At 34.5% G+C, this 18,377-nt stretch overlaps 1 protein-coding gene across 3 annotated transcripts; it reads left to right on the top strand.

Moving 5' to 3' along the window:
* Positions 1-9,773: 9,773 nt before the first annotated feature.
* On the top strand, positions 9,774-17,990 carry LOC129421746 (uncharacterized). 3 transcript variants are annotated; one of them, XM_055177268.2, is made up of 4 exons: positions 9,774-9,901; positions 10,175-10,363; positions 15,626-15,752; positions 16,666-17,990. In XM_055177268.2, the coding sequence occupies exons 2-4, from the start codon at positions 10,192-10,194 to the stop codon at positions 16,937-16,939; spliced, it is 573 nt and encodes a 190-aa protein (XP_055033243.2). In that variant the 5' UTR covers positions 9,774-9,901; positions 10,175-10,191; the 3' UTR covers positions 16,940-17,990. The 3 variants fall into 3 exon arrangements, with proteins under 3 accessions (XP_055033243.2, XP_055033252.2, XP_055033258.2); XM_055177277.2 differs by having other exon boundaries at positions 9,792-9,901; positions 10,264-10,363; XM_055177283.2 differs by having other exon boundaries at positions 9,814-9,901; positions 10,260-10,363.
* Positions 17,991-18,377: the final 387 nt, after the last annotated feature.

Below are 18,377 nucleotides of genomic sequence, written 5' to 3'. Positions count from 1 at the left end.
GCTCATGTGATGTCATTCTTTCCAGCGGTCCACGTTGGATGGGCCTGTGCTTTGGATCAGAGCTTATGCCTGAAGTTACTCGAATAATCAGAGACCCAATGCCTGGATTCGGGATCCAAAGGTTCAACTGGGTCAGAGGTGAAATATTAACCTTTTGCATTGGACTTACAACACGTTTAAGTTTAAATGTAATTGCTGTTCAAGACAAGAAAAGATATTCTGATGCTTTTCAGTTTTTCAGACAGGCTTAGATAAAGTGCTTGTCTTCTTCAAATGAAATAAACATAACTGTTGAATCCCATCTCTACGGCTTTGCTGTAAATCTGTTGTTTCTGAACAGTACACTTGTTCTTGCCCAGTTTAAAACCCATGGGAGAAATTTATAACCCAAATGTCTACAAGGATTCATGAGTGCGTAACGTTTATGTGTAAATATCACAAAAACATGTTCATGTCACAGCAAAATAAAAAATAGAAAATGTTTTTTTAATTGTGGCATCATTTTAAATGTATGCAAATATGCAAATTCTCTTATAATTTATTCACACTCATGTCCTGGCAGATCTATTTACAGTAGCATGACTTTCTTTCTTCAGTCGAACACAACGTAATCATTTAAAATTAAAATGCTGTCATGTTTTCTTCAATGAATACATACAAAACCGTACAGTCAATTCAAATATGGTGTTTGAGTTTGAATTTTTACATATATTTATATAAAATGATGGTTTGTTTTATGGTGTAATTTGGCAGTGTTACAATGAGAAAGTCATGACAGGAAGTAAATTATGAGAGATTTTATCTTTTTATTAATAACTATGTAAAATATTTAACTATTTATTTGATGACAGGTAACAAAATAATTTAATTTAGGAAAAAAGCTATAACAACCCTGTATCACAGCACAATGAAAACAAATGGATGTTCTTTGTTGTTGTATTTATTGTTGTTGTTAACACTTTACTACTTAACTGTAATTATTATTTACGCACGACATAATAGTGAAATTTTATGTGCATTATGATAATAAGATTTGTCATGACATGTCTTAATGCAAATATACCCTAAAAATATACTATGAATTTTATTTCAGCTAAATAATGTATAAAGTGGAAGTATTAATAACTTTCACTTTTCTTTCTTTCTTTATATTTTTATTTAAAGGTAAAATTTGACTTGGCAGATTTTATCAGTCTGGCTGGCTTAAATATTTCACCTAAAGTGAAACTAAAGTAAAAATTTAAGTTGAATAAGCACAACTTTTTTAGATGTTATCAATTGAAGTACGTGTAACTTTTTAAGTTGATCCAACTTTTCGCTTTTTACAATTATAAAGTTTGAATTTTTGATGACACATTTCACAAACTTTAACATCTTTATACCTTTATATATACCTATATCATAATATCTTTATACTGACTGATTCTGATTTTTTTTCAGTTTTTGGTTTTGTTTATAGAAGATTTCTTTTCAACACTGCCTGTCATGTCCAATATTCTCCATTTCTGAAATATGACCGTGAAGGGTTTATGAGCCTCTGTGCTTTCAGTTTCACCTTGAGTCGTTTAGTTTTAGTTTCTTGGTTTGAGTAATAAATAAGTCTCACTGCATGCAATAGACTTTAGTTTTTATTAGTTTCCAAAGATAAATGTACTGTACTTGCCTATTGTACTGAAGTTGTTATATTGATTTGTATTTGTTGTGATTTTATAGGAGACAGTAATGATATTTATAAGATTCAGTCTCATGTAGTTTTAAAACACTGCTGACATTTACAGTCTCTTAGTGTGCTAAAATATCACAAAAAACATTGACTCATAGTGATGAGTTGAAACCTGCAGGATGGAAATAGCCCTAAAATGTAAAATGTAGCCTTATGATGGATGCTAACATTGCTTCTATCACATGCAACACATTTCACATGTGTTATGGTGTTTCATTAAAGATTATCATTACATGGCCCTCTGAAATGCTTGATTCTGATTGGCCGTGATATTCCAAAGTATTTTATTCAGAAATAACAACAGGTTAAAACTGATAACACAGCCTTCATCTTAATGCATCCTTTAATGCAGTTAAAAATCCAATCATCTTTGTCTGATTTAAAATTAGCGTTACTTTTGCCTGTCCACAGTGCATGACAAATGCTGGCCGAAAAATAAACTTGTGCTACTACACTGCATGTGATGGATTTCAGTGTGTTCCAGTCAAAACACAATGTGTGTAAGGTGAAAATGATGAATTTTTTTTTGTTTAACTTTATCAATAACATTTGAATTCTTTAAAAATGACTGATTACTGATAAAAAATTATTAACTATAAATATATTCGTAGATTAAAGGTTTATGCGCTGGAATGAGCTTCTCTCTCATGTTGACAAGGATTTATAATAAAACTGAAATTTTATTACGACTGCCACTAGGGGGCAAACTCCGACAGTCGCATCTGAATGTAGTGTACAATAGAAAGGCGGTTAAGCCTATATCTTTAAAATATTATGAAAGAAAACATGAAGTGCAATGTTAGTCATTAGGAGAAGACTGGCTATATGTGAATACTTGAAATGTAACAATTTATGAAAGTTAAACAGATAAACAAAAGAAACATTACAGTTGATGTTATAATAAAAAAACATGGATTGATTATTTACACTTGCACTTTTTTGTGCAATGTGCATAGTTAAACTATTAATATTTGGCTCTTGCAATGTTGCAATGTTAAACTGCAATTGTTTTAAAAGTATTAAAAACGAAAATATGCATTTTCAGTGATAAAAAGGCAAAATACTGGACACAAGTCTTTTTTTGAAAATGCATGTTTTATGACCTATAGCACAAAGTAACAAAAACAACATAAGTTATAACTTCTTTCATAATAATAATAATAATAATAATAATAATAATAATAATATATAGGTAAAAGTAAAAAATATATAAAAGGTAAAAATAGATCAATAAAATCTGGCCCTCAAAGAAGAGTAGCTGAAGACTCCTGATGTACAGCTAACTGGTTGTTATTGCAAAAAAGTGGTACACGACCTGTCCGTTTCACCCTGTTAGGATTCATGCTCTTAATTTTGCTGTTTTTAGTGTTTCATATGGAAATAATTTTTGGGTAAAATTTTGTTAAATAAAAATGTACAACACCTCTCTGTGCCAAGAAAAACTCTGAGATGCAATTAAACTTGACCTTACACTATTTGATCGATTCTTGGACCGTACAGCACTTCTTGTACTGTATAGTACTTGGTCTGTCTGACGTATACTTTTTACTGAAATAGTCAGAGAGCCAAGCTGTTGTTTGTTTCAAACACTGAATTACGCAATGGTTTCATGACTTTAGGGAATTGTCTTGGCCAGGATATTTCTGCACACTTTCTGAACATGCAGTTTATGTAATGAAAGCTCGCAAGTTTAATGAAGAGCATTCTCATTTTCACAAGGGCACATGAAATGTAATCCAGAGAATCACCATCTATTTTAGTTTCTTATTGGAAAGCGGTTAAGTAATATCACATGATTTCTGTGCAAGATGAAGTCAAGCTTTCTTTGTTTTTGGGATAAAAACACACAGTCCTATCAAATAAAACCCGCAGGGAAATACACAGCTTGTTTCATACATCCTTGTGGATTTAAAGGCGATTATACTGTCTACAACAGAATAATCCTGAAGATTTATTTCTAAAAGAGAGCACTTTGTTTTGTGGTTACTATGGTGGTCTTATAAGTCAAATTTCTTTTCTTCGTTTTCTTTCTACCTTTATATAATCTGTAATACTTTCTCCCACTCCGAAGAATCTTTTGTGCAAACAAAGTTTCAAAGTTTTGAAAGCTTTATTTTTTTAAGAGCATCAGGTTCCTCTTTTTGTACACTGTTAAAATGCAGCATTTTGGTCAAATCAACATATATTTTTATGTTACTTTAACTTAAAAAATTAAGTTACACCATTTCAACTTGTTTTTATTATTTAAGTTATGTCAGCTTATTACAGGTAAAACTTACAAAATGTTAGATTGACTTGCAAAACCAATTTTTTTTACTGCTGCATTTTTGTTTGTTTAATTTACCATTTTAATGCGGTGCCTAAGTGTAAAAATAACGGTCCCTTACCGTAAATATAAAACATAGTAATAGGCCAGTTATAGTGGGATTCGACCTTTCACTTTGTAACATGCAACAACACATTGCAATGATTACAAGGATGCAATGCAGGGAAAATACACTTTTTGTTGATACAACAGACAGCAACAAACTAATTCAGACTCATTCATACTAAATTAAAATGTTGGTTGGAGTTTGTTTGATCAGTGCCCAGCATGCAATTTTGCATATAAAAGACATCCAATAGCCGTCCAGACACAGTCCAGATGTCTAGGCTAAATTTGTGTCTCAGTGAAAATTTTAAAGACGTCCAAAAATAAATAAGTAAATGAATCCAAACACCTTGTCGTCACTGTTGACTTTGCTTATTATAAGCCTTCATCGCGCAAGTTATTTTGGCAAAAATGAAATGTAACCAAATTTAAGGTTATTTTGGCTAGAAGTTGGTTACTTATAACCAGACTGGTAAAAGGATGGCTTGTACTTGATGGTTGTTAATTGGTTGTATTTTACCAACATGATCTCATGGCAACTCGTACGTATTTTATGAGGTGGCTAATTCATATTACTTCATACGGCTACATTTGTACATGTTTGTACTATTTTTTTTCTGCCCCTGTGATGTTGGGGTTAGGGATGGGTTTTCATTATAGTTTTTTGTTCACTTCATACAAATTAATACCAGTTAGCCAACTCGTAAAATACAAGTTCTACAAAATGAAACGTGATTGCAAAGCGTTCTCGAAAACAAAATCTGAAGGAAAAAAACAGAAATGGTTGATGAGGATTTCTGGTTTCCAAAATGCTTTGCATAATACTGTTATCTTTTATTCTGTAAAGACAAAGACTTGTTAATGTTTAATGTTTATTTAACTTTGAACAAAATACCAGTAAATAATGTAAATTGAATTCTACAGTAAGTTACTGGCAAACAGCCGCATAACTACAGCAACATTAAGAAATCAAAAATGCAAAATCCACCTTAAAGGGCACCTATTTCATTGCTAAAAACAATGTTTTCGCGTGGTTTATGGTTAAAAACATATTATTTTCAACATACCGTACATTTTTGTATCTCCAGAAACGCAAAGATTTGAAAAGCTCTGTGTCCCTGATTGGCCAGATAATCTGTACATTGTGATTGGCCTGAATACCTCTGAGGTCAGCATGAAACATGACGCTCCTTACCATGTTTGAAAGATTCACATGTAAAAAAAATCTGTAGAAATTACAGTGTTATTGCAGCCAGGGGCGGAGTGCGACCAAAAAATCTACCTGGAAATTTCGTATACCACCGGCCCTCCGTGGTAAAAAAAATGTCTCGTAGCCTATTTGTAGTAAAACTAGGGTAATACAAATCGTAATCAATTTGCCCCCCCCCCCCCCAAAAAAAATGACATTTTCATAATATTAATAAAATCATTAAATCATGGCTAATTTTCCTAAATGAGTATTTATACAAAATGATACCTGGTTGAAAGACGGAGATGCGCACCTCAATCAGCTACAGTGGGGCAAAAAAGTATCCAGTCAACCACCAATTGTGCAAGTCCTCCCACCCAAAAAGACGAGAGAGGCCTGTGATTTTCGTCATGGGTGCGCTTCAACTATGAGAGACAAAATGAGGAAAAGGGTCCAGAGAATCACATTGTCTGATTTTTTGAGAGTTTGTTTGCAGTTTATGGTGGAAAATAAGTATTTGGTCAATAACAAAAAAGCAAGATTTCTTTCTCTCACAGACCTGTAACTTCTTCTTTAAGAGGATCCTCTGTCCTCCACTTGTTACCTGTATTAATGGCACCTGTTTGAACTTGTTAGCAGTATAAAAGACACATGTCCACAACCTAAAACAGTCAGAATGCAAACTCAACTATGGCCAAGACCAAAGAGCTGTCAAAGGACACCAGAAACAAAATTGTAGACCTGCACCAGGCTGGGAAGACTGAATCTGCAATAGGTAAGCAGCTTGGTGTGAAGAAATCAACTGTGAGAGCAATTATTAGAAAATGTAAGACATACAAGAACACTGATAATCTCCCTCGATCTGGTGCTCCACGCAAGATCTCATCCCGTAGGGTAAAAATTATCACCAGAATGGTGAGCAAAAATCCCAGAACCACACGGGGGGACCTAGTGAATGACCTGCAGAGAGCTGGGACCAAAGTAACAAAGGCTACCATCAGTAACACACTATGCAGCCAGGGACTCAATTCCTGCAGTGCCAGATGTGTCCACCTGCTTAAGCCAGTACATGTCCGGACCCGTCTGAAGTTTGCTAGAGAGCATTTGGATGATCCAGAAGAAGAGTGGGAGAATGTCATATGGTCAGATGAAACCAAAACATAACTTTTAGGTAGAAACTCAACTTCTTGTGTTTGGAGGAGAAAGATGCTGAGTTGCATCCAAAGAACTCCATACCTACTGTGAAGCATGGGGGTGGAAACCTCATGCTTTGGGTCTGTTTTTCTGCAAAGGGACCAGGACAACTGATCCGAGTTAAGGAAAGAATGAATGGGGCCATGTATCGTGAGATTTTGACTCAAAACCTCCTTTCGTCAGCAAGGGCATTGAAGATGAAACAGGCTGGATCTTTCAGTATGGCAGTGATCCCAAACATACCGCCCGGGCAAAGAAGGAGTGGTTTCGTAAGAATAATTTCAAGGTCCTGGAGTGGCCTAGCCAGTCTCCAGATCTCAACCCCATAGAAAATCTTTGGAGGGAGTTGAAAATCTGAGTTGCCCAGCGACAGCCCTAAAACATCACTGCTCTAGAGGAGATCTGCATGGAGGAATGGGCCAAAATACCAGTAACAGTGTGTAAAAACCTTGTGGAGACTTACAGAAAACGTTTGATCTCTGTCATTGCCAACAAAGGGTATATAACAAAGTATTGACATAAACTTTTGTTATTGACCAAATACTTATTTTTCACCATAATTTGCAGGTGAATTCTTGGAGGGTCAGACAATGTGATTTTCTGGATTTTTTTTTCTCATTTTGTCTCTCGTGGTTGACGTGTGCCTTTGACGGGGATTGCAGGCCTCTCTCATCTTTTTGGGTGTGAGGGCTTGAACAATTGGTGGCTGACTGAATACTTTTTTGCCCCACTGTATTACATAACAGAGCGAGACCAGAGATGAATGTGCTCATAAACGGAGTAATATAATTTGTGCATGTTTGAATAACTGTAAGAATATTTCCTTTAAATATAATTTTTTTATCATATAAAGTTTTGAGAGATAATAATGTTTTTTCCACGGTTATTGCTTATTTATTTTAACGTGTTTGGCACATTACCTCAGAGTTTATTTCAGTAATATTGCTTTTTTCCCGCTAATAATAATACAATTTACATGCCAATCCTGCTTCCTTGTCTTTTTATTCATTTTATTATGCTGTTATGTTAAGTTATGTGGATATTTAATGGCATATGAAATGTTCATTGCCGTTATATTATCTCGTCTAATATTCAAATCATATCTGGAATAATGTGTGCATCTTTGAATAACTGTAAGAATACAGTTCATTTGAAAATAATTTTTGTCAAAGTTTGGAGAAATAATAATGTTGTGAGGATATTTATATATTTCAGTTGAATACTCTCGTCTATTAATATGGAAATCTAATAGAAATCTAACAGTAGGAAATATAAAATGTGATACTGCAAAGTAACCCTTCTAAATTTTATTTATGATATATAGCCATATGGAGATAAACCTTTGCAAATGTGCTGATTTTATCCATTCAAGTACTGACCACCAGGCTAGAGATTTTAAACATCCTTAATCCACACTTTCTATCAAATAGTCTCCGCTTGTTGGATCAATTCGACCGCATATGTACTGAAATAAACAGGTATTCGGCGACGCGGCTTTTCACATCACAGGCCGACAGGCTATGGCAATTTGGAGAGGGGCCGTTCAATAATCCCCCTAAATTTTTTAATCCTAAACATGGTTAAACCTGGCGAACAGGTTGAGCACTTTTATATAGCCTACTGTGTTGAGCAAAGAGGCTGCACAGTTTGACCAGAGGGAAGCGGCCGCACATCAGGCTGCCAGACGGGGTTGCTATATAACTTGCAATGTATCAGACCGGCCCTCGCAGCCTCAAAACACTACCGGCCCACCGGGAAATGTCCCGACTCTCCCGATGGCCACTCCGCTACTGATTGCAGCTGGGTTGCCGGTAACTTACCATAGATTTTAATTTATGTTATTTACTGGCAACATTTTGTTTAAAGTTAAATGAACATTAAACAATTACAAGTCTTTGTCTTTACATAGTAAAACTAAAAAGACAGCATCAAGCAAAACATTCTGGGAAACATTCTGCATGAGGCTGTTATTTTATAGTTTTATTCTGTAAAGATAAAGACTTGTTAATATTTAAAATTTATTTAACTTTGAACAAACTTTTGCCAGTAAATAACATAAATCTAAATCTACGGTAAATTAACTGCAACCCAGATGCAATTTCAACAGAATTTTTTTTACAGTGTTCGGTTGCTTACAGGAGTTAACTTACAGGCTGTGAGTCCAAAGCGGGATGAATTATGATAATGTCGGTCTTGTCTACATCACCAATCTCAGGAAGTAAACTCTTGCCTACAATCAGTGTGTTTGTTGTAGTCCAAAAAAAAAGATTTATGTTGGTGACGATAATTTGCGTCATTGTTTACTTTGGGGTTTGAACCTTTTGCATATCATTAACATGTACTAATACACACTCACACACCAAAAAAAAAACGTCAATCGGACAATAGGTGCTCTTTAACAAAATATTCACATATGAAATAACATTTCCTCCCATGAATGCTTTTCTCCAGACTTGAATTTGATTCTACTATTTCATTTCGATAAAGGTTTTCTATTTTACAGAAAGCTTGAAGCTTCGGGTCTTCATCTGCTGCTGTCTCGCTGTCTCTGATTCGGTTAGACGCAGATGTTAAGCAGAACATTACAGGGTGGAGCAGGAATGCTACGACATCAAACGCTTCTCAGCTGGAGCTGATCCCAGGCCTGGAAATGACGCGGCTGGAGCGATATCTGCTTGTTCCTTCGGTGACTGGACTCGAGGGACAGAGAAAGGTCTTTGGTCAGCGTTTGGCAAGAACAACATGCTGTTTAAAGTGAGCTGCGTAGCTATAAACAGAAGTGATCTTCTAAAAAAACTGTAATTGTTAAATGGACAATCATCCTATTAGGCACCTAACAACTGCAGTTAAACACTAAAACATCTCCGGATAAACTTTACAACAAACTGGCATTGTGTGGCACTGCCTTTGCAAAGATAAAGATTAAATCTGAAAGATCTTAATGCTGGACATTTAACATTGGACTTAGGTGGGTGGTTTGTTGTCTCCTTTAAAATCTCCAAAACAAATGATGATGTGCATCTTGTAACCCTTGAAACTATTGCTATATATATATATATATATAAAACATTGGAATTACAGTAGTACGCCATTTATTTCTCCTTACAGCAACTTACTGTAAAATAAATGAGAGGTTTGCTGATTAATAGAATAAAATAAATATCAAATATTTACATTTTTTATTTGAACATTTTTCATTGAAATCCTAAATGATGCCAATTTCAGCTGTGAATGACATCATGTGTGTTGTTGTCTCTGTTTAACTGTCTAAGATGAGGGGGAGGGAACTGAATGAGGGAAGGTTTTGGATCGTTGTATATTGATATAAGACAGTAACCACAGTAACGTTCCTTCACTTTAACCACATTAAGGGATTATAACACACGCAGCTGACCACAGGAACACAACTATCACAGAAAATCAGGTATTTACAACTCAAATATTGCCATATGCCAACATATGATAAAGATTTACTATTCTAGTGAGAGCATTGTGATTTGTAACTTTTCTGTATTTGACCTGCGTGCTCTTTAAATATGTCAACACCTCTCTGTTAAACACGTCTCTATGGAGAACACAACACGATTTGTTTACCAGAACTTTCAATGTCAGATTTTTTTAACTCGGTCCAGTGCTGAAGTATCATTAGATACAGTAAATGTGTGAAGCATATGCTGAAACTCATCTCATATAAAAGCCAGGGAGAAATATCAGATGATCTGTAGTACTGTGACTACTAGACGTAGATTTTCACCCAACTTGCTGATTGTTGTTTCACTGAGGAAGATGATGATGATGAAGAACTTTCTAAACCTGCTGTCCTTCATCTGTCTGTGCACCGCTCAACAGAAATCGACCCAGGACACATCGGAGTGGGGCCAAAGAGGTAAAAACGCTTAAACTTCACATTTTCTTTTAAAATCAGAAACAAAAGAGAAAGTCTTATAAATAAAGGTTTGTTTTTGGATATTTAAAAGCATATATTTTCAAAGAGAAATTTTATTGGGTTCTTGTGTTAACTATACCCAGCAGGCAATTTCGCATTTGAAAGACATCTAATAGGCATCCAAACACAGATGTCAAGGCTGAAACAAGGCAAAATTTGGGCTGTCAGTGAAATTTTTAGACCAAAAATACACTGTAAAAAATAAATTGTTGGCTCAATGAATTATTTTTTAGTAACTAGTTCCACAGAAATTTTACGTTCACTCAATTTCTGTCTCCAAAGTGTTACCTGGATTGATGTTTTTTAGTTGGTCCAAATTTGACTCAAATATAAAAAAAGTATGTTGGCTCAATTAGCTTTATAGTTCATTCAACTAAAATGTTTTAATCAGTTGAATCTTTAAAAACTTACAGCAAAGACTCTGTCAATTAAAATTTAAGTATTCACTCAATGTTTTATGTGTTACTTCAATTAATATTTATTATTTGGGATTTTTTTAATAACATTTTAAAATTATTTATCAAATAATTTATGCTGGTGTTGTAAACAAAATAATTAACTTCAGTCACATAAAAACAAAAGCTTTTTATTCACTTATTCACTTATCATACAGACTGAACATACAGAATTAAGTCTTTAAATAGAGGGCATTGTCCAAAAAGCCTCCAAAGTCAGTCAGAACATCTCCAGGGCCATTTAGGAGACTTTCCTCAGCCAGTCCAAGCGGAGACTGTCTCGCTATGTATCCCTCTGAGGATTATAAACACACAAACATACATAAATACATGTTTAATATAATAAAGCTTGACGGTGAAAGACTTTATTCCCTAAATAACGTTAATGTTAGGCCAAATTTCCCTCAGACATCACACATAATTAAACACTATTGGGCGGTTTTCTCGGACAGGGCTTTTCACTGACTAAAATAACTTACTGACATCTCTTAACATATGAGTGCTATTGTTTTGACTCAAAATGCACGCCAGTATTGTATTATATAAGGTTTGTTTGTAAAAATGTCCCAATTATAATAAAGACCGAGTTCTAAACTCTGTCCGGTAAACCAACCCTATAACGTTATCCAGGCTTTTTATCTTAACTAAAATAGCTCCACTTTACTTCGGTCACATAACATAACACACCTCTAATATATCTTTACAAAAATATAATTACAAAAACGTCGAGTATTTGCGTCTTTGCCAATTAATATATTCTAAAATTAACATTTAATTACAAACACTTACCTGACGTGAACTTGAGGAAACGGCTGACTTGTGTCCTTCCTTGTGTGAATCAGTAAGTGATTCCAGCTGTTGCGTGCGGATTGATCTCAGATGAAATGGCCTGTGATCCAGATCCTTCCGAGTTAAAACATTTTAAATTCAAAATACACAGACGCACGCCCATACATACATACATACATGCACACGCGCGAGGACGCGCGCGCGCACACACGCACGCACACGGGTACACACACGGGTATATTTAGAAGTTTTAAGATTGTTATGATATTGGGACTATTTCTCCACTCGCACCTTCAGCTCTGAAGTTCAAATTCGCAGGCAGTACGCAGTCCGATTATAACGAATGTGAAAGATATGAAATATCATTCAACAGCGATATCATTTAAGTGCAATCCTAAAATATGATTTAAAACATACCGGTAAACCTTTTATTATTAAGTATAAGAAATTAAAATGAATTAAATCGCATGTTTAAACGCCACAGAGATATCAGAGCCAGCAGTCGATTTCTGATGGGCTTGCCGAGGCGAGGCTGCGCTGGGCGGGGTGTGAGCGCTTAAGTGTCTGTGATTTTCTGGAGCTCTTCTGGAGCTCATCTCCGTCCGAAAGTGTCCGAGCACATTTTTAAATAGACGCTATCTATATTAACCGACCGCATATTTAAACTTAAAGCACATACATTCACGCCTGAACAACTCTTAAAATTACATTTTGTTACCAAATAACAGTAATATTATGAGCATTTTGTTGTCAGGAAACATAGCTGTCATAAGTCCACATATTGACCAGATTTGTCTTAATTAGTTCAGTCAACATAGCCATTCTGAATGTTGACTGAATTTGAAAATAACCATTCACTTAATGTTTTAAACACAGATTTATCTAGACTTAAAATAATATGTCTACTCAACTAAGCCTAAACAAGAAAATTGGTTTAACTTATATATTTTTGCCCTTCCAACATTTCATTAATTGGATTTTTTACAGTGTAAGTAAATGAAACCAATCCCCCTGTGAGCACTCTTGACTTCATTTACATGATGGAATATTAAACATCTCAAAAGTTATTTTGGCAAAACCAACATCAATATTTTGGCTAGAAATGGGTTACTTAAGTCTGATCTGTGTATTGATTTCTGGCCTCTTCAACCCAATGACATCAGTTTTGGTTTTAACTGGAACTTTTTGATTGCGTAAACTAAATCCTGGCCAAGTAATTCTGTGAAATCCTACACTGTTAGACTTTTTATTGTATATAATAACTCGAGTTATTGTAACTGCCCCATTACAGTACCATAACTGTACATGTTTTTTACATGTACATGACAAAACCTTGGGTGTCTTTTTCTTAGTTAAAAGCATAACAAATAAAATGTATTTCATTTCGTAGAGATATTTTATTTTCCATTTTATATGCTTTTATAACACAGTTTTATTCAACTACAGTAGCACTACTGCTCTTTTAATTTACTGTAAATTACTGTAAATTAAAATAACACCCATAATGCACTGAATATTACAGTAATGACCTGGAAAAGAAAATGGTGGTATTTTACTGGGCATTTTGTGGTAAGTAACTGTAGAAATTACAGTTAAATCTAACTGTCTAACTGCATCTGACATGGTTTTTTTCTGTTAAAAAGCTTCTAATGGATTCTGCCAACAAAGGGGTATTTCTAAATGACCTAAAGCCAGGATTATGCAGATTTTAGGCATTTGATGAATGTATAATACGTCCCGAGCATTTGGTTAATATCATTATGTCATTTTTGAGGTTTGCGTTTAGAGCAGGGGTGGGCATTCCTGGTCCCGGAGGGCCACTGTCCTGAAAGTTTAGCCCCGACCCTAATCAAACACACCTGAAAATCCCAATCAAAGGCTTCAGTTCATGTATTTTCACATACTTAATACGTTTTTATACAGGTGTTTTTTTTTTAGTTATTTTACAAAGATAAACTGTATTTTAAAATAATATTACTGTATAAATACAAAGCAATTTAATAAAATAACTAATAAAAGCCGTATATTTACAGGGATTGACCTGAAAAGTAGTTTTATTTCATGTATTTTCACATAATTTATATGTTTTTCTACAGTTTTATAACAATTATTAACAGTAATATTCTGTAATTTAATGAATTAGGACTGTAAAAGATTCTCTGTATTTTTACGGAATTTCTCTGGCGACTTTGCTGCCAGAGATTTACAGTTTTTTTTACGGATTTTTTTTTTTTTTACAGTGTATGACTTGGAAATGACATTCAGGTGTGTTTGATTAGGGTTGGAGCTAAACCTTGCAGGACAGTTGCCTTCCAGGACCAGGAATGCCCACCCCTGGTTTAGTGGCTTTTGCATCTGGGGCTTCAAATTGACATCATTGAAATTGATAGAAATATGTTCAATTAGAAAATCTTCTGCAATTTCTTTTTGAATATTTCACCTTAAATTATTAAACATGCTGTTGGTTGTATCTTTGGGAGTCTACAGACCAAGCAATCACTGAAATCATGTCCAACAAATTTTAGAAATAAGTAGAAATGTTTTATTTTGCTCCATCTGGTTCTTTTAAAGGTCTGAACTAGAGCTTTAACTGTACAAATGATGAACATGTGGCGACCGTAAATATTAATTTGGGCTATAAACATACAAAGCACTTGTTGTACACTGTTAGACAAAATACTCAAAACATGTACCCCAGCTGTCACTGGGGCAGTACCCTTTGAAAAGGTCATCATTTGTACCATTAGGTACAGATATGTACATTTGATACCAATTTGTGCCTCTGAGGTATTAGTATGAACTCTTTGGTGTACTATTTGAAAGGGTACCACCCCAGTGACAGGTAGATATTTTAACTTATTTTTTCGAGGGCGCTCAATGTGAAGTTTATCAAAACATGCCCGTCATGTGTGTGGTTCCTTTTTTCAAAATGTGTGTTCTGTGCGTCAAGTCATCCTGTGTGCATCCTGCCTGCTGCAGACGTGTCTAAGGGGTTTGTGATAGAAGAGACGCTCGTGTTTGCCAGATACTTCACTGTTAGACTTTTTATTGTATATATGCGGTAACTCAGTTACTGTAACTGCCCCATTACAGTACCATAACTGTAAATGTTTTTTACAGTATGATGCCTTTACCGCAATTCCATTTTACAGTATAATACCCTTACTGTAACCTAGTTTTAAAAAGTATATTACCTTGAAGGGGAATCGAACCAAGGTCACCCATGTTATAGGTCTGTAACACTACCACAATGCCACAGTCACTTAATAAAAGTTACTCGCTACACTCCCCAAGTTGCCTCTTCTGTCACTCTCCCAACACTCCGAGGAGCGAAATCTTGGCGTCACTATGTTTTGAAGTCTTGAGGTCAAACTCAAATCTGACGGTCAAGCTTTTATCCATAATTCCTTTTTTTGTTTCTATCTACAATACTCAATAAATTATTTACACTGCTGAAAAAAATTACATTTTGAAATTTGCTTCACTGCTAAAAGCATAACAAATAAAATTTATTTTATTTCATAGATTTCATTTTTCCATTTTATATGCTTTTATAACACTGTTTTATTCAACTACAGTAGCACTACTGCTGTTGTTTTACAGCAGTCTACCGCAAATATAAAACATACAGTAAACCACTGTAAACTAAATGTTAATACCCATAATGCAATGCATATTACAGTAATGAACTGGAAAAGAAAATGATGGTATTTTATCGGGCATTTTTCTGGTAAGTAACTGTAGAAATTACAGTTAAGTCTAACAGTGTTGTAAAATCTCATGCACAATCAGAGTTTACTGTTAAGGGAGTGTCTTGCGTGTATTTTGTGAACTTGAGCGTCTCTTTTATCATAAATGGTTTTGACGTGTGTTTTAAATTTTAAATTTGCGCCCCTCAGATGAGCAGTCACGAGCCACCACTGCTTTTTTGACAGTGACAGATGTTTCCTTGTTACAGACAAATCCAGTGGCAAGAGTTGTTCAAACCTGACCCAGGTACTAGACAACTGGAAATATGCCATCATCTATCAGGTGAAGGATATGCTGGTGAACGATCATGTGTCTGTCTTACCTGAATATGTCAGGTGAGTTTATATCATTTGTCTCTTGTTGGGAGTGTGTCACTTACAGATTATGCCACATCGCATAACATCAACTTTAGCAGTCTGAGTCCATCTGTCTTTCAATGTTGCATGACCAAATGGAGAAATTAGGATCATATGGCAAAAGAGGAAATGATTATTGGGTCAAAAATGCTTTGATTTTAATGGATCTGTTAATCTGCACAATATGGAGGTCTCAACATGACTAAAAATTTATTGTGCGCCTGAAATCTGTCTGGCAGGTTTATGGATTATTAGTTGTGACAAATGTAGTGTGCATCATTGTGGTTCAATTTCTATGGCACTTATTTATTTTTATTACCTGACTCAAAATGTGTCATTAGTTTAGCTTATCTAATCCAGATGTAACTAAATATTCCTCGGAAACAGGATGCGGGATTGGCTTCAGCAAGCATCACTGTTGCTCCAGCTCAGATTAAATCCATAATCCCACGTATCAAAGTTTGGCACACATTTGACATTTTTGTAACTGAAAGCAGACGTTCTCATCATAAATGAGCTCATCAGCCATAAAAAATAATTGTGAATTTCAGATTTATTTATGTTTTCTCTTTGCCCTGAAGACAGCAAACCGTGATGATTCAGGCTTATCTCAGCATCATTTAATGATGTTTCAATAAGCATCTTGTTTGCTTTAATTGAAACAAGGAAATCTGACTTTTATACAGATGAGTTCACACGGTCAACATCACAAATTTGCAGATTTATTTTACTAGATGTAGAAACAGAGCAGAAATCTAAATGTTTCTTATGATGCTTTTATCTAAAATAACATTTTGATCAGTATGTTTTCTTTAAGATTAAACTAACATTTGCTCTACTCCTCACTATGCTGTGTACAATAATGAATTGCTTATTATCTATTTATACGCAGGATCCAGGGCCTATCTGATGCCGTGGGTGATCTTTATAAGCAGTTTGACACCCTTAAGGAGAACCTGGGGAAGTTAACCAATAAGTTTGACAGCATGGAAAGCTTTGTGGATGAACTTCAGTCAGGAAGATTCGCCAGGCCGAAACTCATGATGCCCCCGAGACTGCCTGTCGGCAAAAAGCCACTTCACCCACCCATGAGAAACCCAGTTAAAGTCACAGACCGAACATTATGGGCACAAAGACTGAGAGCCAGGCGAGGTCCTGGTACTTAACAGATTTAACAAATCACACAGCGTTTAATAAATATAGACATAATAATGCTTTTGATGGCCTGAGATGGGCCCATCAGGTGTTACTGCTTGGCAAATTATTATTTTGTATTACAAAAAATGTACCCGGCTGTAGGGCACATTTCATATATAATAGGAAGAATGGGTTATTTGTACAGTATGGTGGATATATAAGATATTTAAGTTTTCATTAAATGGCATATAAAATAATTAATAAATATTTTATTTTTAAATGACATAATTGACAAATGATTTGGGAACATAATTGTTAATGTATATAAAAGATTGTATCACAAATGTATTGAGCAGGCAACAGTTTATTATTTATGTGTAAAAGCATGTTTAATGTAAGGGATGTTATATTGATAATTACGTGGTTGAGGACACATAAACAAATATTGAAGGTACAGTATATTAAATTTTAAAATGTAAACTGACTTAAGCTGTTTTATATTGTAAATGTAAATATTTTATTGCAAACACACATGAATATATATGTGTATATATGTTTGTATATCAAAGTACTTTATTCAAATGCAACTCGGAATAAACATATTGTGCAGTTTGGCATCTTATTACATTATTACATAATCTTAAATGAGCTAACCATATTACAATATTATTGTAATATGCTGTGGTTAGCTCATTTAAGATTATTAACTATAGACACCATTCAAGTGTTTCACAAATAGGCTACTATGGTAGATAAAACCACTAGTGACTATAACAGCAACAGATGGTTACAGTAAAAGTATGTTAATGTATCACATTTATATGCTTTTCTTATTCTAAACAATTTCTGATGGATGATGTCTGTCCTCTACTGGACAATAACTGTAAGACATCTGCTATTCATTTATCATAACTAAAAAATCCAGCTGAATGTGACAGGCAAACAAATGTTTCTTATAATCACATTTTACAAAAACTATTTTCCTGGATCTAATTTAGTGTCTGATTTTGCTATGGCAGTATTACGTAATTGTTGTTTGGCATTGTTTGTGTTATATAATAAATGTAAATTATAATCTTTTTTGTACAAGAGCATGTTTTTAATTAATCAAAAAACATTTTCAGCGGCCTAGGTCTGACATTCTTGGCAAATTAATGCTTGTGAATAAACTGAAGTTTCTTTCCATGTTTATTTTATAAAACTGAAGTTGTTTATTTGGGTAACTAAACCGCGATTTCCTGCAAACCATTTCAAACGATTAGTTATATAACGGCAAATTATTTCAGTATTGCTGTAAAACTGTGTAAAACTTTAAAACTGTTGCATGAATCTGTTTTTGTTTATGGTGAGACCACAAGGATATATGGGTCATTCTACCGAAATGTCTATTTTTTTGTCTCTAGCCTTTACAGAAATATTACACGTGAAAAACACTAGAGTTAATTTTTCATTTATATTTTAAAAAGA

The sequence above is a fragment of the Misgurnus anguillicaudatus genome, chromosome 19, assembly GCF_027580225.2.
Source record: "Misgurnus anguillicaudatus chromosome 19, ASM2758022v2, whole genome shotgun sequence".
In the NCBI taxonomy this organism is placed as follows: Eukaryota; Metazoa; Chordata; class Actinopteri; order Cypriniformes; family Cobitidae; genus Misgurnus; species Misgurnus anguillicaudatus.
The sequence above is the reverse complement of the archived record's forward strand: the minus strand, read 5'-3'. Positions and strand labels throughout refer to the sequence as shown.